Below are 20525 nucleotides of genomic sequence, written 5' to 3'. Positions count from 1 at the left end.
CGTCAAAGTAGCGTCTCTGGGAAATTCTGGAAAGTGTGTTGTTCGGGGTTTTCTACTTAATATGGAGGCAATGTTTAGGTACGGAGTAAGATATTATCATATGTCCGACTGTGCACTGGCTTTATCCAGTCTCTTGGAAGCTCTTGCTGTGTAGCATACGGTACCTCTGTCACATTACATCTATAGTATGAGATTTACGTTAGTTATACCTAGATAAAACTATACTAAGGGATACGTATAGTTCATAACGATAGGCTGCAGGAAGTGAAAGAATATGCTTCACAGATTCGCCTAAGATGGTGAAAAGGAGTAAACGTCTCTCGCTCACCCCCTATTTTAGGAATTACATTAGCACCTACTTAGAGTCTTAGACGCCCGGTTAAATCTCGGACTATTCAACTTCAATGCCTTTCTTTTCCATTTCTCGTCACCCGATATTCGCTTCTTCCTACTAATTAATAATAGCCCCTTATAGGACGGTAAACTAAATGCCTGCCTCAATTCCTTCTTACTATCCCGCGGGTTGGGACCGTGAGCGGATTCTCAACGCCACTGTTAATGAGATCAACGACCTGACTAAAGAGCAGAGGGAAGTATTTCGTGAAGGCCTGCGTGCCGACCTGGGGCAGCAGGGGTTTGATGAGTTCTTTGACGAGATGTTTAGGCGGGAACAAGAGGAATCAGGTACAGCGAGAAATACTACGTGCATGGAACATCATGTCGCTTATATGCTAATGATAGGGTTATTAGGGAATTCCATCAAGACTATTAAGGAGCCTCCCTTCATGGAAGTTTTGCGCATATGTGAGGACCGCGGTATCCGCTGGGATCAGTGGGGGTTCGTCGTCTTCAAAAGCCCAGAGATCGTTGATGCGGAACAATGGATGGCTTGCAAGAAACGGTTTTCAGAAATTATAAACGATTCTATTGATCCTTATCGCGGATACGCCGGACTTGATGATTGTGTCCGAAAAATGAAGTTTCAATGGGTAGAAGATGTTAAAGATGCGGGCGGGGGCATTGGGTCTATATCACGGTGGGTAACCCCCTTATTGTCCTTGTCTCAACTGGGCTGATCTTTTTCAGAGCATACTCGTCAACTTCTCTACTGCCAGGTTTGAACCATAGTTTATGCCTGTATATTACACCATCGTCAATGGACTCCATCTTAAACTCGCCCTCCCCTTCGTCCTGTAAGAGAAAATATAGAACAAGAATTCCTTTCGTTGTTGCCGTGTCTAAAGATGTCAGTAGACAAGACTACAGTACAACTTACGGGGATATTGAGAGAGCCTCGTGGCGGGGCTTTTTCAATGTAGCTGTCGAAACGCTACTCGAATCCCTCTTTCCTATTGTCGCAGATGACTCAATGTCCCCATTTGAGATTGGTGGGTGTGTTGCCGGCGATGACGTCTGGTGCGATTATACGAGATGGGGGGTTCACAAGGCCGGCATAGGATACTGGGATTCGAGGACGGGCCAGGCAGGCAGTGGACTGTAAACAGAATATAGATGATAGAACATCGTATGCTTGTATACATTTCAATTAATACCATGGCGTCGACTGACCTCTTAATATTAGTGGGACGCAGCAACCTTCTAGTTATTGAAGTTTGAGGGTCGGCGAGAAAGCTAGCGGGGTAGTCTTTTATTAGACAAGATGAACTTCCTCCTCCGGTCCAGAACTCAGCCATGGTAGAAACTTATGAGCACGTATTAGCTATTATATGCTTGAAGAGCCGGAAACTGAAAGACAGAAGAAAGCGTTTCGTATATGAGCCTACTCGTATTTTCACGTACGAATGCATAGGGGTATAAGAGGAAGAATAAGAATAAAGGAGACGAACCTGTTCCTTCACTGGCCCCACAACACCGAGACGCCGGAACTTCCCATCCGATACATCCTTACGAAGCAGTATACCGATGCGTTCGCTCTTAATAATGGGCAAAACCCAGCAGTCCTGGACCCCTGCACGATCCTCAGCTATATCGAAATAGGCAATAGCGAAACCTTCGGTATAAGGCAACTTGAACTTGTCCAGCGTGGCGTATTCCGTATCTGCGGGTTGTAGGAGTGCCAAGAACCCCTGTTCGGCGAGAGCAAGGCGGCGCTGCGGCCAACCTTGCTTTGGGAAAGCAGAAAGTTCAGACTGCGAGGGGACTGTGCAGTGGACGCGCTTAGGACGGCCAAAGAAGGCGAGTTCGCAGGTAGGCATGTAGAGTACGTTGGCGTCACAGTTGGGATTTTCAAGGAGGGTCCATCTTGGAGTAGAATCCTGCGGTGATGAATGCGATGTTATTGATGAAGACAAAGGTCGTATAAGGATATTATTGAGATCCTGGAAGGACTCGTTTCGTCGCAGAAATTCTGGGCGAATGTATATTTGGCCTTGAACGGATGCCCACTGGCAGGGTTAGGGTAAGCTTGTGGTTTGACAGGAATGTAGCTATATGACAGTGACATATGATATGAAAAGGGTAGCATTCGAAATGTATATTAGGGGTTGAGAGAATTTTATTTACTTTTACTCCTCACTCCCCCTTATCCCCCATTAAATAGAAATAGGAGATGGCAGAGATAGTACGCCTGCCCATGTACTTGAGATGGGTGACTTACCGACCATGATGGTGCTCGAGCTACCGTCTCACCGTTTCTGTTAACGGGCCTTTTGGGTTTAGGCCAGGAAACCTTTCTAAGGATCCATTTAAACAAATACGAGGTGAACCATAGTAGACCGCGAGGAATATCTACCTCCCATATGCCGGCTAGATAGCGAGATCTAATACTTCTCCGTGTTAGCTGGACGATACTGCTGCAGGCAGCGAATATGTCATCTGGATTGGACAATTGGCGGAGCGTATAATCTGGAAGGATTCCTTTGTACCACAGGTATAGCATCTGGGTGCGTAGCTGTTTCTGCTCAGTCGTATTAGACTTCATGTTAGCATCTTCCGCAGGGGTTAGGAATGTCCCAATTCGTAGCTGTGATGAATCTTGCATGTTTAGAGTACCATCTTCCCAGAGCTGCGACCGCTGGCACGAGAAGTATACTTGCTCCATTGCGTAGACGAGTACCCTTCTACTCAGGACTTTTTCCTGAAAGCACCATCCCCGGGTACTAACAGGCCCTTCTGTCTTGTTCCGGGGTAGCCATAAATAGACGCTGCCTAAACCATCGCCGAATGGTATTGGACAGGGCGGCACTACTTGCTCCATGTTGTTTACCCTGAAGCCGGTACGACTATCTGCGGCTCGTCCGGCAATGACAGTTAACACCGCATTACCGTATACCTCGGCCATTCTTTCAGACTCGTAAAGCCAGTCCTCAAGGTTTCCCTGGATAATACAAAGAGAATCGATCCAGACATAACGGATACCTAAGTGGCGGGCAATAGCGATGCACTCCTGGTGTGTCGTTGTTAAATTATTTTCATCGATAAGTTCTAAGAGAGATGTGAAGTTCCCATCGTTTAATTCCGTGGCGTGTCGGACACCTTGTCCCCAGCAGTAAGATAGAGCTAGATACGGCTCACGTAGCCCTAAGTGCTGTGTTTGAACTAGCCTTGTCCAACCTGGCGAGATACCGATATCTAGAACGCGAGTAGGCATCTTCGGTGGTACATTATCATCTGTGGCTCTGCATTCTGGGTGTTTCTTCTGGCATCCATCTAGGAGTGCATGGGCGAAGCTGGTTTCCCCTGCTTTGTTTCTGAATGCTGTATAAAGGCGTCCGTCGAAGCGAGTTGCAACAGGTGTGCCTATACCCGTTAGTATGAAGAAAATATAAACGAACCTGAGACATATACCTGGATCCGCAAATAAGCAGAGCTCACTATGTAAAATTTCCTTTCCGAAGCTCTCCTCCGCATTCTCTTTGTTCCCGCACTGCACCCATACCCTACTGTCAGGTTGAGCACGATACTGGTCTACAACGGTAGTGTTGACAGTGCCAGCTGCTGTCTTCTGTTCCAAGTTGTGGGAGAGATCTGAGAACATCCTCATCAACCAGACCCGCTCGTCACCCAGTGCCTGCCCTGCGTTTTCATAGTTGGAGGGGAATCTACCGTCTAGTACGGAATTGATTTCACCGGCTGTGTATTTACGCTGGATGGAAATCCAACATAGCAGACACAGATCGCAACCCGCCGTTGCAGAGTCCCGGAGTGACCGTAAGTTAGGGTGGAAAAAGGTCATATGGCAATTTAGTTCCTCTATGGTTAAGGCAGCACAAGTTTTACATCGCGTCATTTTCCCCTTGGTGTTTACTTAAAATCGTTCTCGTTATTCCCTTTAACAATCATCATTAAACCTAGGTAAACCACTTAGCACGAATGTTTGGATCCGAATCATGAAAAGTACGGCAAACTCGGAGAAACCCCATCTTTTTATAGCTGGCGAAGCTGCGAAGTCAGTCTTAGATATGCTGAACTGTTACATCGACTAAGGCCAAAAAGTATGTGAACCGTGTTTCATGATTGCTCGGTCAGCCCATCATTGTTTGATCCTTGACACGAATGCAGGCGGCACAGCCATGGTAACAATCAGTTATAGAAGATGTAGAAGCAGATCCGGAGGGAAGTAAACAAGAAGGTAAATAAGAAGGCTACGATACCCCCATGGGCCCATAGATCAGTGCAGGTGGATACTCTACGGATCCGTTTAGGAAAACTAGGTAAAGCCGAAAGTCTAGAGTCAAAACGGGACCGGAACTGACAAAATCTAACCTAAAGGAATAGACCTGGTTGACGCACAGCCATGATGAGTTAGTAAGCAGAGTACAAGTTCGTTGGAGGTGAGATAGAGATGATAAGCGGGCAGTTATCGCTTTTATAATAGTTAGTTCACTGGTATTGACTTATATGAATAACAGTTAAATTAAAAAGATAATAAAATGAAATTATAAACTTTACTCCTCATATTCATAATACTTTTAACCTGTTACTTTTGAATTTATATGCTCACACTTACTGCGTTAGAATACCTAGGCAGGTAGTCAGTCACTGTTTTAGGTACCTTTAAGTCCTGTTTACCTCTTATGTGGCAGTAAATTTTAAAGCTGTCAGCAACGCACGAGCCCCTTTATCAAATGTCCCCGTCTCCACGCGACACCAGCTTTTCGGAACACCGCAGTTTAAACATCAACTTAGGTACCTAACCTAGGTAGTCAGTTGTCACATCCTCCCCCCCTCATTCTTTAACAACGCTCTTTTACTATTAACTAGTCTAAATACCAACTATACAATTGAGTCACGATGGCTTCTTTCAAGAACTCCCTACCACCGGATCTCTTCGACCGGACTACGCTCGTGTCCCTCGCCTCGACCCTCGCGATCCTAGCGGTCGCCTACCTTATATCTCTACAAGCCCTCGACCAGAAGACGCCGGGAAGCCATCGCTTCTTGTTTATATGGCACGCGTTCGATGCCCTGATACACTTCCTCCTCGAGGGGAGCTTCCTCTACCATTGCTTCTTCTCGTGGATACCCCTTTCCAAAGTGGCTAATCCACACTGGTTGGCGCCCACCGCCCACAATTTCCTCGGTCACGCCGATCGCGCGTACGGCTCGCAGGCCGGCGGCAACAACCCGTTTGCTCAGCTTTGGATGGTGTATGCGAAGGCAGACCGGAGATGGGCCGGTGCGGATCTGGTAAGAACAATCCCGTTGCTTTATATCGACTCCTCAGCATTTTGTTGCTAACATAACCCTTTCACTTAGACCGTTATTAGTCTCGAGCTCCTGACCGTCTTTATTGCCGGCCCCCTCGCTTGCCTCATCTGCTACGGCATCGCAAAGAAAGATCCGCGCACCAACATCCTGCTGATCATAATCGCGACCATGGAGCTGTACGGCGGATTTATTACCTTCTGCCCCGAGTGGTTAACCTCGAACTACAATCTCGACACGAGCAACTTCATGTACAAATGGGTATACCTGGTCTTCTTCAATATGCTGTGGGTGTTCATCCCAGCATATGCGATCTGGGTTGCTGTTAAGGATATCGATCACGCTTTTGCCATAAGGGACAAAGTTGCGAACAAGGTTGCGAGCAAGACTACGTCGTCGTCAAAGAAAAAGTGATTTAGTTCAGAGGACCTGGTGACTTGGGACAGTTTCTAGGAGTATATTGCTCCCCAAGTTTCGGTATACAGCCGATGTCTGTAGATGTTAGCATCGATGCTGTAGTATGATACCCATCTTAGCTATTACTTGCTACTGACAGTTGAGATAGGTAATATAAGAGTTTACGATTTATGGCATGTTTGAAGTCAGTAGTTCTAGTATCCTTTCTTAACTCGAAATTAGAGGCTGATCAGATGCCTCTACTGATGACAAAACAGATATCGCCGAAGCTGACGTGATTGCTCTATTGTAACTCTATTGTAACTTAATGTGTAAACCAGATACAAGAATTCGTCTGGTTGGTTGCCCGTTGGCTGTACTGCCCGCATCTGAGTTGGCATCTCAGCCTGCATATGCACGGCGAAACGCACGTCAGACTTTTTGCATTTCCACCATACGTTATCTTTAAAGCCTTGCATTCTTTTTATTTTATTGGATATAAAATCCAATAGATGAGGGCTATGCTCTGGAAGCAGGCTGAGCACCGATGTCACCACAGGGAAACTAGAGAAGGGGGGTTTACCAAATTAACAATCATAAAGTGCATACGTTCCCTGCCTAGCATCTCAGCCAATATTCTTAGGTATCTCGCCTTTCCCATCCCTAATGTTCTTAACTACGTCTAACGTGGCTCTAGCCACTATCGTATGTACATATGTTTTTACTTTCCTTGCCTTATTGTCTTCCGCCATACACGTATTCATGTGTATTAAGAAGAGTAGACTTTCATGGGATGATATCTCGACCTTCATCGCTTTTGCTATGACATTAGGCCTGGTGTGTCAAACTACCTGGGCAGTAATCGACGAAGGTCAAGGCCAACACGTCTCGGATGTGACACGAAGCCAGTTTGAACTGACGGCCAAGGTATGTTATTAAATATATATGAACTAAAATATGGCAAATAAGGATGTGTTAAGTTGAACATCTACTAATATAATCTCATGTGCAACTGTGCAGTCTTTACTTGTCAATGAGGCTTTATGGGCAGTTATAAACATGTTTATTCGACTTTCTGCCTTAGGCTTGATTTATACACTATTTAAAATAAAACGGATTGTGATGATATGGACATGGGCTTTCATAAGTATGTCGATTATGCATGGAATTGCTGCTATATTGACCGGTGTCCTCATATGCCATCCCATCCAGGCATCATGGGATACACGGGTTCAAGGCACGTGCGGAAACCAAACTACAGCATATGTTGCGCTAGAGGTCGGCGGTCTCGTTATTGATATAGCTATTCTAGTCATACCAATGATTAGTATTCTCGGACTCAGACTTAACATGAGACGCAAGCTCGGTATTATCTTGATGTTTTCAGCGGGTTCCTTGTAAGTTAGCACTACTACTCACCGACGTCAAAACTGTAATAAGGCTTACTAGTTACTACTATAATAAACCGTAGGGTTACTATCATCACGAGCTTCCGCATCGCCGCGTTACATCGAGTTACTAGTACTGATTTCAGCTATGATCAAGGTTACTTAGGACTACTGTCTACTCTAGGAGCGCTTCTTGGTATTATTAGTTGTTGTTCAACTTCTCTTCCTTCATTCATCCACTATCTTAGTCCAGGAGAGACTCGTCGACAACTACCCCTAAACAGTCCTAGATCCAAGCGGACGACTCCCCAGACAGATATTCAAGAGGCTAGATCCCTAAGCAATCACTGCGAAGAAAAGGAATGTGGTGAAGAGCAAATCGTTAAAGAGGGAGATATTGTTTAGACCTTGGAAATCCGTATGTCAAGAAATCTATAACGGGAAATAAAATGCTTTAAATAGGTAGACTTATATTAGAAGGAATATTTAGCGACCACTAGTAGAGTGCTGTATAATCACACCTTTTCTTTTACCATTTTTCATGAATTTTGACTAGGTAGATAACTATGTAAAAACGTAATAAACAGAAACTGCATTCTATGATAAAGACACGATCCGCCCTCGCACCATCAGCCCAATTAGCTACAGCTTACATATACAACTCGTCCATTTGAAGCACTGCATTTGCATACCACAATCACACGTGCTTTATCGCGCAATTTGGGCCGGTGTGGCTATCTACAAACTGGGCTCGTTTTCGACAAGGAGAAACTTTTCCCCTCCTAATCCGCTACTATCTAGAACCCCAAACAGGTGTATTGTTCTTAAGTATCGGGGTCATGTTTCTACCATCATTCGAGTCAACCGAACTACCCGGGGTTTTGCGTTTCCCAAACGCGTTTGAGCCAAGAGGGGATGGACCGGGTGCGGCCTTCGGACCAGCCGGTGTGCTAGCCGGGGCAGTGGGAGGAGTGACGGAGGGAGCGGCGGGAGCGATGACGGGAGCTTGCGGTCTATTTTGCTGAGAGAGATTACCACCCAGAATTTTACCAAGCTCGGAATCGGGATTTGACTGTTTCAAGTAGTTAACGAAACTCTCGACAAATTCTTTCGTTTGGTTACTCTGACTCGCCATAGCATTTAGAAACTCCACTATCTCACTCCCAAGTTTAGAGAAGCGTCCCTCGAGAACATTTATCGCACTGAAGTCAGTCATCATTATGTCGTTATTCGTCCCCGTTGCGGTTTGCGTTGGGAGGGGCGAGGCGCCGTCGGGACGGTGATAGTAGTGATTGTGGTGGTGGTAATGATGGATACCATCTTGCTGGGATGACTGTTCTGATGACTGCTGTTCATTATGATGAGTGTGTGAGGAGGATTGTTGAAAAGGATTTGGTTGGGCTACCTGCTTTTGGAAGGCATGTGTTTTTTTAGACGCAGTCGGGTATCGCGAATTATGATGATACTTGGCGTTATAGCCACCATGTTTTGATGAGCCAGGGGCCATAAAAGTATCGTCGAAATCCGGCCTATCCTCGCTGGACTCATCGTATTCTATATACCTAGGAGTAGGACGTGAATACCGGTTGCCTTTATATCCACCTCGTCTGTAGCCTCGTCCCATTTTCGGCAGGTTGAATCGTTTTTTTATTCGGATATGGATAGGTATTTATTAAAACTGTATTGGATCGACTTATTTAGATCGATAGGGAGGATGAAGAGTCTCCTTATGCCCAATAAAATCTTTATCTCTGTGTCCAAAGGGTGTCAGCGTTTTGTTGTTGGACAACAATCGCTTTGTGAATGCGCTTGGCCGCTATTTTCTTTGTTTTTGGGAGTAACAATGCTTTAGTCTTGTAATTCACTATCATACCAAGTTGTCGCACAGTTACGTGGACTTTTTCGACTTACTGTTCAAGTCCCAAATCATCTCCAATATCTGCTTTTAAGGTAGTAGAGTCTGTCGTCTGGCTCGGGATATAATCTCTAGTTGTGCGGTAGGTCCAGTTTTGTATATATGGTAGACCTTATACAACACTATGTTTAAAGGCAATCGTTACTATCCTTATGGGCCCAATCATTTATCGTACAAGGGAGAAGCCTTGTCGGGTATATTTAACGCGTTTAGTGTCGAGATAGTTTCCGAGTTTGTAACTAGTTGATTCTTGTCTTGCGCAATGATAGGTTTATCATAATGCTATTAGGATCAATAATCTATCAATTCATTGTTTTAGTTCAAAGGATCATAGCTCTCTTGATTGTTATGCCAAAGAAATCTATGTACTAACTTCCTGAGCTAATATTATAGAAACCAACTAGCCCAAAGTGCTACCTTTACACGCACGCACTTGCAAGAGTCATTCTACTAAGGATAATCTTAAAGTTCAAAATCAAGTTAACTTTTACTGTTGGTGTCTTATAAATAATTTCAATAATTGGGCATCTCATCTATATTCATGCAGTTGAATAAAGGATGAGGATCGGCAGTAGAACGCGAATCTATAACTTCACTATAGGCATTAAGAATAATACCGAGCCCTCGGTAGGGAGTGGGACTTTACTCTCGGGTTCTCTTACCTTATGCAGTCTATACGGCACTTTGCTTAGATTATCCACGTTGAATAGAGTGGTAAGGGTTGGGTAAAGCAACATCTGATCACAAGCAAAAGGCTGCCCCCACTTGTATATACCGTGGCGTTAATGTCATCATACGGAGAGATTATTCAGCTCGCCAGCTAAATTGATTGGTCGGGTCATCATGTCTACCTAGGTATTATACATCAATGATAAGCCAAATCTCAATTTAACCGGTAACCAGCATATGAACGAGTGACAGATGAAGACTACACCACTGGTGACGGGCCGATAAGATACCCCTATTGCTATATAAGTAGATTGAATAGCGGCCGTGATGGATGAATTGTTGCGATATTTCTCACCCGCATAATTAATAGCGCGACAGACAAGTCCATAGTTGAGAAAACGCAAAGACGATGGTGAAACCTGACGCGGTAATGAAGGCCATCACCGGCACTTGGCTCTACCTAAATGTTACATCGTAAGTTTGAGCTGGCTTATCATGAGATGTTCTTTACTTACAATTAGCTAAGGTACTTCGATAATGGCACGGTCTCGCACGACCCGGATCCCGCGTTGGGACAGTTTCCTGTCGGCATGTTGACTTACAATACTGCTGGCTGGATGTCCGCCAATTTCGTGTCCTCTAAGCCGGAGGACCGTCCCGAGGATATAGATACGGGGGCCCCGGATGTTGGCACGGATGCTGAGTGGGCACTCATTGGCAAGCACACGCTGGCATATGCTGGGCCTTGGTACGTCAGCGAGACGACAGACGACGTCGAGGTGGGCCAGATTACACATGGGCCGACAAAGATCGCCTGGTTACCTACGTGGGTTGGGATAGAGTTACAGAAGAACTATACGTTGTTAGAAGACAACACGATGATGCGTTTTAGATCAAGGACTCAGGATAGCAAGAACGGAGATATGTTCTTTAAGAGATTGGCATAAAGCAATCCCTAGGTATCTACCTCCTAATGTACGAGGAGCTATACGGTGTGATAAGATCTGAGCAAAATTTCAAAGGTTTAATTAGAATAGTATATTTCTGATATATCTAATTATTCATACTTCGTAGAGTGGTAGCCAACCTTTGGCATTTTAAATCCCGCCTAACTCCCTGTATTGTAAATAACAAAAAGATATCCTCAAACATGGGCCTGTCCAGGCCGTTGCAGTTCAATATTATCCTCAGGGCCGTGCAAGGATCCCCTTGGCGAGACAGAATAATTATCACTATGCATAGGATTGATGTGCGATTGCGATGTCGACCCGTCGGTACCATTTTTCGAAATGCCTGGATGGTTTACGTTGTGATAGTTGCGACTCGACGATGACTTTGCGCTGTCGAGAAAACGGCGGGGAGAGAATAGGGGTTTTAGCGCTGGGGCGCTTGCGCACCAGATCGCCACGTTAATTTCGACCATTGACCAAACATTAACCTACGACGGAGTTAGATGAAGGCTCTCGAGTAAAGATTGATTGGGCAAAAGGCTTTTAGAGAAAAGTATATGAGTACGTACAAGAATACTGTCCCGGAAGGGGTCAGCAGCCAGCGTATAGGTGTGTATAGAGTAGAGCCGAGCACAAGAGAAGGCCGTTGCGAGGCCACCCACACCGAAAATACCGTATAGAACATGCCTGCTGCGCTTCGATATCTGTAAATGCTTTAACGTGGGTATAGGGATCATGAGGATCCAAAGGTCTAGAATGATTCCGAAAATAGATGTGACTAGAAAATGGTGAGTTCCTGAGTAGCTCTATCAATGAATGCTTAGTACTGACAGTAAAAGAAGGCTGTGGTGTTTATGCAACTTCCTGGTACATATCGCGAGAGGTCCCAGGCCTTCTGAAGAGGTGTACACTGTCCAACTACCACCCCAATGCATATAATGAAAAATATAGCTAGGAGGCCATTTGTGCCCTTACACAAATTTTTAAAGGTGTCCGATATAGCTGCAATCTAAGATTAATTTTGTGTAATGATATTAAAGATGTAATGCAAACCACATACCGAATCTGTCGTACATGAACACGATTGACGATTTGACGCAGCTTAAAACCAAGTAGTACAGAAGTTCGATGGCGAAAGTTAGCTTTTTAGTTATTAGTGCTATGCCACAACATATATAACTACAGGAGGTATATAGAACTTACCTGGAGGAGCGCCTCCTTATTAGCCAAAGATATGGTCCCCATAGGAGTACCCATTCCCTTAACCTTTCCAATGTAAAGGGTTGCGAGGTAGCCAAGGGTAAATATCTACCAGTTGTCAGTATAAAGGTAACTAGTGTCATGGCAAACAAAATGTGAAGCATACCAGAGCGCCAACAGACATCCAATCATCCATGCCCGCTTTCTTCAAGACCCCAAAACGAATCCATGATCGAGTGAGTACTGCAACGACTATTGCCCGCTATGTTAGTCGGAGGCAACATATTTAGGTAACGAACTAAACGAAAGTATCGATGTAATTCTTACCCGAGATACCCGTTAACACTGTCGATACCGTAAGGAGGATCGTTATTTGAGTATAATCGATCGGCTCAGTGGTTGCCATCGCAGAGCACGTAGGCCTCAGTTGAATAGAGCGGTGTCTAAAGGTGTTGCTATTCGATTCCAATGATGATGATGATGGTATTCGGACTTATTGGCCTTATGAGGGATCGGATTGTTGTAGATACCAGATTATAGTATGCTGTTATTCCATTAAACCGATAAGAAACCACAATCAAATAACGACGTCAAGAAGCTCTCTCTTTAATATCTAGTCTACTTTTAATTCCCGCTACGACACTGGATCTCCTGATCTGCACATCGATGAGTGCAAAATACGGGGTACGTCGCAATTACTCGAAGACAGCATCGAACTAGGGGTTACTAAATGGACTAAGCGTCCGGTGTTTCTTCTTAGCTTCGAGACCGTCGATAGTCCTGTGTTAGTAGCCTGCATTAGCATCGCTTGTCCTTTACCACCCCGGAAGTCGTACCGGTCTAGAAAAGCCCGTACATAGCAAGGAACCCATGCAGCCGTGGACGTCTCCTACTCCCGTACCAAGATCCAAACGAGTCAGACCACTCAGCTCAGCCCTGTCCTGATTAATGTCAGTGCGTACATTTCCTCAGCTTGTCATGACACTAGTCTCGGCTAGTTCAAACTACAGAAAGTCCTCGAAAAAAAAGAGATCAAGGATGGTTCAACTACATCAAGGTCGACTCAGGAAGAACGCAGTCCATCGCCTAAATGAGCCAAGAATGAAAAACTCGACGACGCAGGTACCAGTTAGATACTTTTACATTCAGGTCCAAAAAGTGTTGGATGGTTTACGAGTTGCTAAATAGTAAATAGTCTAGAAAATTTTGAGTTGAAGTGTGGCATCTATGTGCCTCTATTTCGTCAACTTACTGGACATGGCAAATTCTGTTGGTATTCTTAAACGAAAATCACGTCGAGTTAAACTTTAAATATCTCGCTAGTCAATGTGAAGCTAATAATAAGTTGATGGTGGTTGTAGATCTTTCGATTAGTGAATTCCCAATGACATGTTATACGCCGGCTCTTGAATCTAGCGAAGTCGTAACTGTAAATTACACTAGATTTAGCGATGCACGATGAGGATGGGATCGCTTTCGATCAAACAACCATACCCTCCACTCAGTCGGTACGATTCCGGCGCCTAAATTCTTTTTTAGCTCTCGGGGAAGACATTTCCGAAGGTGCTTTTCCTATGTCGGGATAGTTCTTATAAACAAGCAAAGCATTAAGCTATAGTCGTGTTAGTAAGGATTGCGGCTGACACGTACCCTTGTCGCAGAAAGTCCCGCGAACTCGGTTGCATTAACTCAGGGGGAAGTGCTTCAAGGATCTGCGTAAAGAGGTGCTGTATCCCATTTGTTTAAGGGACTTGGGTACACATCAGATTTATACCTACCTTAGGTAGGTTTAATAAGTCATTTGGCATTTGGCATTTGATATCTTGAGAGAGACGGATTATAAATCGATGATAACCTCATTTATAATAGACAGTGTTTTAGCAATCTTTAGTACCTAACAAATTCTTTGTTTTGAATCAGCGTTCCAAACATGATTCTTAGGAAGTCGATACGAGAAACGAGATAAATCCCGCCAAGCAAACAGGACACCCTAGGTATCCATTACCTATCCCATAGTATTATGGTCTTCCTTACTTAGCGAAGGAGTAACTAAATTCGAGTGGTTTTCAGTTGTGACTTGTTTGATATTATTTAACCTTTTGTCAAACAGTTAGACTGGCCTAGATTTCCCTGTCTCCTATTCAACAACACATCAAGAAGGACTAATTGTAGCATTTGACCCAGCAGTAGATATTCTACCTATTTGGGGTACCTAGGTAGTTTAATAATGCCTGCGACACCCGCCTCAACAGGGAGACCGCTGTTTTGAAACAGTTGGGAGATGTCTTGATATATCTATATTCTTAATGCCCAACCATTGATTGCGCCCGCCCGGCTTGGCTCTCCCGTGCCTTACCTTGTATGATAATTGTCGTAGTGGCTGGGCGTTGGAAGAAAGGGCCTAGAAGTACGCTAAAAAGGGTTTTATGAGTTGAAATGACCAGGAATAAGGATGTTCCTAACGCTACTAATTTAGTATTTGCTCTAGACCAGTGTCGCTTATGTCAGTTATACGACAATAGGGTGTGAATGATAGAAGAAATACTTTGAGGGTTAAAACGGTAAGTATAAAATCATTTCTATTCTAGGCCGAATATCACTTCGAGTCAGTATGCTTGGCACTCCACGGATTGGTAAGAACACCATAATTGAAACCCGTCCCAGGGAATCGTCATATCTAGAGTTATCTACATACCTTAGGTACATGAGCTAATGATCTTCGACGTTTCCATAATACTCTCATATTAACATTAGGTACCTAGGCAGAATTAGGTATTATATAATGCCCAGATGAATATTCCGAACATACGGTGAGTTTTATATACCCAGCAGCAAATCTAGATATAGGTACCGTACCCCCATAGTTAAGAGACATTAAAGAAGTATCAAAATTTGAACAACCTACTTAGTCTAGGTATTTTATGACTTGTTGGTACTTCTGTGCGTGCTCAACTACCTGTTAATATTCTGTCTTTTTATCAAAGAAATGACGTTACCTTTAATCTGGAACATAATAGATGCCGAAGATTCGACAACCAACAACATTCTGACCGACGCTAAGTAGCCTCACGCACAAAAGTTTATTGTTGGGATAACGGTCATGTGGCCTCGTCACGTGACCAGGGTTATGCCCACACACACCGCCCACGCACAGCCCACGCGTTTGTACAATAGACACTTTTCCCCATTTGGGGGAACCCCTCCTCTCTTACCTTAAATAATAACAACAACCAATCAAAACCACAGTTTTTATTTCTATTTTTATCGTACTACGTAATACAAAGTAACTCCAACATTTATATGGCGATTATAATAATAGTTACCCAATAAATGAAAATCTGTAGTAATAAGCTTATAATCCCGATGTGTATTTAATAGAAGGTGTCAGAGATACCCGTTGATTGATGTCATACACAGAGTAAGTGTCTAAGGTAGGTAGACCAAGTAGTATATTGTATTAATCTAGTAACGCCTAGCCTTTTATCCTCTTTTGAGGGCGCTGTGCGCCCCTTATATAGTCGATAGACCCCTGTAGATACCCCTACCCACTTATACACTGACAGAAGGATAATCCACCATATGTATATCTGTTAGATGCCATTATCTTTTCCGAAAATAAAGATCAACATTCTCATGCTATGCTTCTCCAATACCTCTAGCATGTTTCCTATTTTATGTTTGGTCTTTCAGCTAACTAACTTATTATCCATCAACTTTGAAGGTTTAAAAAGGGAAAGACCACTTCACTAATATAACCTCCAATTTTAATTCTTAGTATTCAGTTTTAATAATGCGTTATTATAGGCACAGCTCCAATAGATCAATATAAAAAGATCTTTAAGACTTTAAGTATCTTTGCCTTAGTGTGAAAGGGTAAAAGGGACGTTGAAAGGCGCTTGTAGTAGTTTCCCCCTTAATGAAGTTGATTAAAAGATACTTCGGCTCATAATATTTTTCAACATATTTGATCTCCGATATACTCCATCTAATAGTATACTTCCCGAAGAAAGTTTCCCAAGACTCACAAATGTAATGGCTAGAATGTGACGACGTAAGGATTGGATTTAAACTGGGTAGGTAGTTAAAATGATTATAACTCATGCTTTCACATAAGTCCTTATTCATGAGTTTTGACTTTCTTGGAAAAGAAGTGAACTTCTTATATTGCGAACGCTATCATATATCGACCTGCTCTTTTTCGTAGTTTATGCCAATTGGCTTGCAAGGGTTTCATGTAGTCAGCAACTAACAATTCTGTATTTGTAAGTGTATATGCCCCTTTATTAAAGCATGAAACCCCGATTTTATTCCTGTGCCGCATCATAGCAGCGATGGCATGATCGACCAGGGCCACCAACGCCTTGACCTCGTCTTATCGCGTGAAAATTACCGCCATAGGTGGAAGAAAAAAAAAATATTTCCAGACCCGCTTCGGACAGCGTGGGAAAGCCCCGCGCAAAAGACCCTTAAACCCAATCTTGATAACTAGAATAACCCGAAATAATCAAGGTATTTACCGCACAATTGGTTGTCAAACCCCCACCACTGGTCAAAAGGCGGCTATTTTAATGCAGTTGGCAGTTATCTTCAATTTATATAACCATCCAGTATGAAGGATTATTCATCACATGCCAACCCCCATCATGATCACTCGGTTAGGGAGGTTATGATTTGTCAATGAGATGCATTAGTCGTCGTATTCTAAACAATACATACCACCTTTTGTAGCATTTTAGGAGCGAAAGCCCCATTCGCAACTACGCAGACCATGCCGCTGTACGGCGAGCCTTTTAATACAGAATCGAATATAAAAGGTGCCCATGCCTCTATAGCCATGTTTACTAGAGTTTGATCAAGACAACTACCTGTATAACTACGCGAAGGACAGCATCCCCTACAACCATACAGCCAACACCAAATTCTCTCGTAAGGGAATTTCTATTCAATATGGCCATTTCATATGAAGTTGCGCAAAAAGTCATCAACAAGAAACATCTATACTGCCGACTTGTCGATACCGACCAATTCCAAAAGCTCCAAGAAGAGGTCACCCTACCCGACGCAACGTTCACCTTCTACTCAGATGGCAAAATTATAAATGAGAAAGGAGTCGAGTTTAACTGGTCGTCAGCTGCAGACTGGGCGAAGTACTTCGAGAACAGATTTAAGAACTCACAAGTAATCCACCATATCGCACCGCCGCATCTGGAGCAGATCAGCCCCGACGAGGTCAAAGCAGTATTTGGTGTTCAATATTCTGCCGGTCCGAAGGATTCACTCACTGAAGGACACCACAGCGGCGGAGGCTATTACTACGAACGCTATGTGCGGAAAGGTGACGACTGGTTTCTCAAGGAGTTGAAGATGCACAACACGTATGCTAGAGTATGATAATCTCGGATATATAATATGGAAACATTCTACTGAGCGACAAGCTCTGTAAAAAAATAAAAATAAAAATAAAAATAAAAAAAGCATGCCAACTTTCTAGAATGGTTGATAAATGAAATCATAAGATTAACCCTAACCCTAACCCTGATGTTGTCGGCATATCTAAATGATCGGCTGTCAGCTGGGGATATAGTAGCAGGAATTAGATGACAAAGTAAATAGAAGTTCTTAGTTGCTTTACCAGGTCTAGGTATAAAGGTAAAGGAAGTGTTGATAAGACTCAAGATATCAGTGATGTACACAACTGAAGCTAGACCCTTTTATTCTGCTTATTATCTTCAGCTATATTTAACATACAGTGTTACATTTTGAGGCTTATTATCCATAGATTTGATTGGATGCCTGGGCTGACGGGACCACAGCCACAGTGTCTTGTCATAACTACCACGGCTAGTTCCCTAATGAGCACATACGACTTACGGCTTGATAATTACTTCGACTTGGAAGAAATTCCTGCAAAAGTCTTACCTTCTAAATCTCTTGGTCGTAAGATTTAATATCACTAAAGCAATGATATCTTTGAGCACCAGCGCGGCCTTTGAAATATTGCAATAATGCGTCTTCTCAATGTGCACACGATGCAATTGGAGGAAATTTTCGACGTGGAAGACGCCTCCGGTTACGCTATACTCTCGCATACGTGGGGTGAAGATGAAGTATCATTTCAGAATTTACACGACGGAGAGACCAAGTTTACATCTGGCTATCAGAAGATTGAATGTTTTCGCCGCCAAGCTATCAAAGACGGGTTCAATTATGCTTGGATCGATACTTGCTGCATTGATAAAAAGGATCCAACGGAGCTTTCAGAGGCGATCAATTTAATGTTCCGGTGGTACCAAGAATCATCTGTTTGTTACGTCTATCTAGCTGACGTCGAAGCCGACGTAAGGGGATACGTTGAGAGTTCTGTGCTAGGAAAAAGTCGCTGGTGGACTAGAGGCTGGACGCTCCAAGAGTTGCTTGCCCCTAAGCGCGTAATTTTCTTTGATCAATATTGGAATGCCTTTGGCAGATTCAGATGCTATGATATGGCATTGAATCTACCTGACATTGTTGAAATGCTGCCTTCCATAACGCACATAAACAAGGAGATCCTATATTACAGAGATCAAATGAAAGATGTCACTGCAGCTGAGAAGCTATCATGGGCATCTCGCCGCCATACCACAAGAAAGGAAGACATGGCATACTGCTTATTAGTACGTAAAATTATGTAGCCAGGCCTTTTTAACCTACTAATCTCCGACAAGGGTATACTCAATGTCAATATGCCACTCCTATATGGAGAGGGCAATAGGGCATTCATTCGGCTCCAAGAAGAATATATAAAACAACACAATGATCCTAGCTTGTTAATATGGGGGTTTGGAATACCATGCACTGATGTATTTCAGGCCCGGATGACCGAGTTCCCGTTGGCACCGTTTCCCTCGCTCTTCGCTGGCTTCAATTCTCTCACTAGAAGATTTGAGAAGAACAAGGTACCCTTTGCGTTTTCACGCACAAACAACGGAATTGAAGTCGAGCTTCTTCTATTAACCCTCGAAGACAACGTACAGCTTGCTCTTTTTGGATTGGATCATGATTTCTACAGCCGTTATCGGAAAACTTCTAAGCTCTCACTACTGAGGCGTCTTTCTACGTGGCAACCTGCGAATGACACAAGGAGTCGCGTACAGAAACCTATAATCGCGGTACCATTAAAATACTGCCACGCAGAATCTCGGGTCGGATTTGACGTATATGAGCGTATTTTATTATGGCCGCCTTTCCTCATACCAGAGGATTCATGCATGAAAGCCGAATGGAAGAGAGCGTGTATTAAAGCTGCGAGTTCCCAGACGATATCGCCTGCGTCCGAAATACGATTCAATTTGTTATTTCCAATCGACATACAAGTATTGCTTGATAATGGCTTCGGCATGACAAGCGTCTACACACAGCGAGATACTACTGTCGGGAATGATCTAATATTATATGTACTACATGGCACGCAATACAAAAAACGCCTGTTCATCTTCGAAGGACCTAATAGCCTGCCCTTGGGGTTTCTTATTGATGACCGATCCCAATACAAGCTAACAGCAGGTGTGCTAATTGGAGAAATATGCATATCCGACGTGACACATCTATTACCCCGATGTGGCATGGTATTCAAGCATATAGGTATAACAGGGTGGTTGGCCACCATAAAAAGCAGGCTATACAAGGAGTCGATTATCGAAATATCTGGCGAGCAGCTAGGGAGGTTTGAAATATGGACTCTGAATATATCACTGCACACGAGACGCCAAAAGTCTGGACGAAGTCTTACTATACAATTCGACATAATACCAATGAACCCTGTGAACAAGAAACAAACCCAGCGCATTTTGGTATGATTGCAGAAGAGATATATGGAACAAAGGATACTTTCAGTATATATAACTAGCTCAAGCTTCATAACTAGTATTAGACTTCCTTTCAGAACAGCGGAGTTATTCCCTTCCTTCTTGCTTCATCTCATAACATATCTACCTGATCAATTGGCACGATTTGAATTACTTCATCAACATTAACTATGATTCTTATGACCTACAAAACCCCCAGGGTTTAAGTAAGTTCATTATGTCATGTGGTAAGCCCCTGAATGCCCTATTGAAGTATTTTTCCTTGACAAACAAGTGAACATGCCCCTTGCAAGTGCTGGTTTACGGTAGGTATAGCAGTCTTAATAAGCCGAGTCAATCAAGTTTTTAGTAATTATTTAGCAATAGGCAGGTTAACTTAATATAATAGATCTTTTTAAGGAGTGTATAAATAGGTCCCGTTTATCAGCCACCCAAAGCTAGTTGATAGCTCTACAGTTATCCCAACAGGTGCAATCTTGATCAGGATTATATATCA

General features: G+C 43.5%; 9 protein-coding genes across 9 annotated transcripts; 6 read left to right on the top strand and 3 right to left on the bottom strand.

Moving 5' to 3' along the window:
- Positions 1 to 488: 488 nt before the first annotated feature.
- F4813DRAFT_391479 (uncharacterized protein) lies at positions 489 to 1501 on the top strand (the record flags this gene model as incomplete). Its single annotated transcript, XM_049247172.1, has 3 exons — positions 489 to 684; positions 742 to 1036; positions 1087 to 1501. 3 exons carry the CDS (start codon positions 489 to 491, stop codon positions 1499 to 1501), a joined length of 906 nt encoding a protein of 301 aa, XP_049097595.1.
- On the bottom strand, positions 1364 to 4839 carry F4813DRAFT_156929 (HET-domain-containing protein). Its single transcript, XM_049239028.1, has 4 exons — positions 3808 to 4839; positions 2618 to 3759; positions 1848 to 2405; positions 1364 to 1702 (listed from the first exon to the last, which is right to left on the bottom strand). The coding sequence occupies exons 1-4, from the start codon at positions 4247 to 4249 to the stop codon at positions 1652 to 1654; spliced, it is 2193 nt and encodes a 730-aa protein (XP_049097594.1). The 5' UTR covers positions 4250 to 4839; the 3' UTR covers positions 1364 to 1651.
- A 13-nt stretch (positions 4840 to 4852) lies between these two features.
- On the top strand, positions 4853 to 6639 carry F4813DRAFT_366679 (Emopamil-binding protein). The gene is made up of 2 exons (XM_049244070.1): positions 4853 to 5649; positions 5719 to 6639. Exons 1-2 carry the CDS (start codon positions 5254 to 5256, stop codon positions 6079 to 6081), a joined length of 759 nt encoding a protein of 252 aa, XP_049097593.1. The 5' UTR covers positions 4853 to 5253; the 3' UTR covers positions 6082 to 6639.
- Positions 6640 to 6706: 67 nt separating this feature from the next.
- On the top strand, positions 6707 to 8058 carry F4813DRAFT_366676 (uncharacterized protein). The gene is made up of 3 exons (XM_049244069.1): positions 6707 to 6990; positions 7084 to 7460; positions 7535 to 8058. The coding sequence occupies exons 1-3, from the start codon at positions 6730 to 6732 to the stop codon at positions 7854 to 7856; spliced, it is 960 nt and encodes a 319-aa protein (XP_049097592.1). The 5' UTR covers positions 6707 to 6729; the 3' UTR covers positions 7857 to 8058.
- Positions 8059 to 8244: 186 nt separating this feature from the next.
- F4813DRAFT_398046 (uncharacterized protein) lies at positions 8245 to 9142 on the bottom strand (the record flags this gene model as incomplete). The annotated part of the gene is made up of 1 exon (XM_049248002.1): positions 8245 to 9142. The coding sequence occupies exon 1, from the start codon at positions 9073 to 9075 to the stop codon at positions 8245 to 8247; it is 831 nt and encodes a 276-aa protein (XP_049097591.1). The 5' UTR covers positions 9076 to 9142.
- A 1125-nt stretch (positions 9143 to 10267) lies between these two features.
- On the top strand, positions 10268 to 11110 carry F4813DRAFT_366674 (Lipocalin-like domain-containing protein). Its single transcript, XM_049244068.1, has 2 exons — positions 10268 to 10509; positions 10562 to 11110. The coding sequence occupies exons 1-2, from the start codon at positions 10445 to 10447 to the stop codon at positions 10980 to 10982; spliced, it is 486 nt and encodes a 161-aa protein (XP_049097590.1). The 5' UTR covers positions 10268 to 10444; the 3' UTR covers positions 10983 to 11110.
- Positions 11111 to 11179: 69 nt separating this feature from the next.
- F4813DRAFT_398045 (uncharacterized protein) lies at positions 11180 to 12591 on the bottom strand (the record flags this gene model as incomplete). The annotated part of the gene is made up of 7 exons (XM_049248001.1): positions 11180 to 11473; positions 11555 to 11763; positions 11817 to 11987; positions 12046 to 12127; positions 12189 to 12293; positions 12352 to 12437; positions 12513 to 12591. The coding sequence occupies 7 exons, from the start codon at positions 12589 to 12591 to the stop codon at positions 11180 to 11182; spliced, it is 1026 nt and encodes a 341-aa protein (XP_049097589.1).
- A 4093-nt stretch (positions 12592 to 16684) lies between these two features.
- On the top strand, positions 16685 to 17867 carry F4813DRAFT_366672 (uncharacterized protein). Its single transcript, XM_049244067.1, has one exon. It carries the CDS (start codon positions 17133 to 17135, stop codon positions 17574 to 17576), a length of 444 nt encoding a protein of 147 aa, XP_049097588.1. The 5' UTR covers positions 16685 to 17132; the 3' UTR covers positions 17577 to 17867.
- Positions 17868 to 18056: 189 nt separating this feature from the next.
- On the top strand, positions 18057 to 20127 carry F4813DRAFT_366670 (HET-domain-containing protein). The gene is made up of 2 exons (XM_049244066.1): positions 18057 to 18838; positions 18890 to 20127. Exons 1-2 carry the CDS (start codon positions 18191 to 18193, stop codon positions 20018 to 20020), a joined length of 1779 nt encoding a protein of 592 aa, XP_049097587.1. The 5' UTR covers positions 18057 to 18190; the 3' UTR covers positions 20021 to 20127.
- Positions 20128 to 20525: the final 398 nt, after the last annotated feature.

The sequence above is a fragment of the Daldinia decipiens genome (assembly GCF_022478715.1).
Source record: "Daldinia decipiens strain CBS 113046 unplaced genomic scaffold F4813scaffold_28, whole genome shotgun sequence".
NCBI lineage: Eukaryota > Fungi > Ascomycota > Sordariomycetes > Xylariales > Hypoxylaceae > Daldinia > Daldinia decipiens.
Note: the sequence above shows the minus strand (reverse complement) of the source record. Positions and strands in the feature narration are given on the sequence as shown.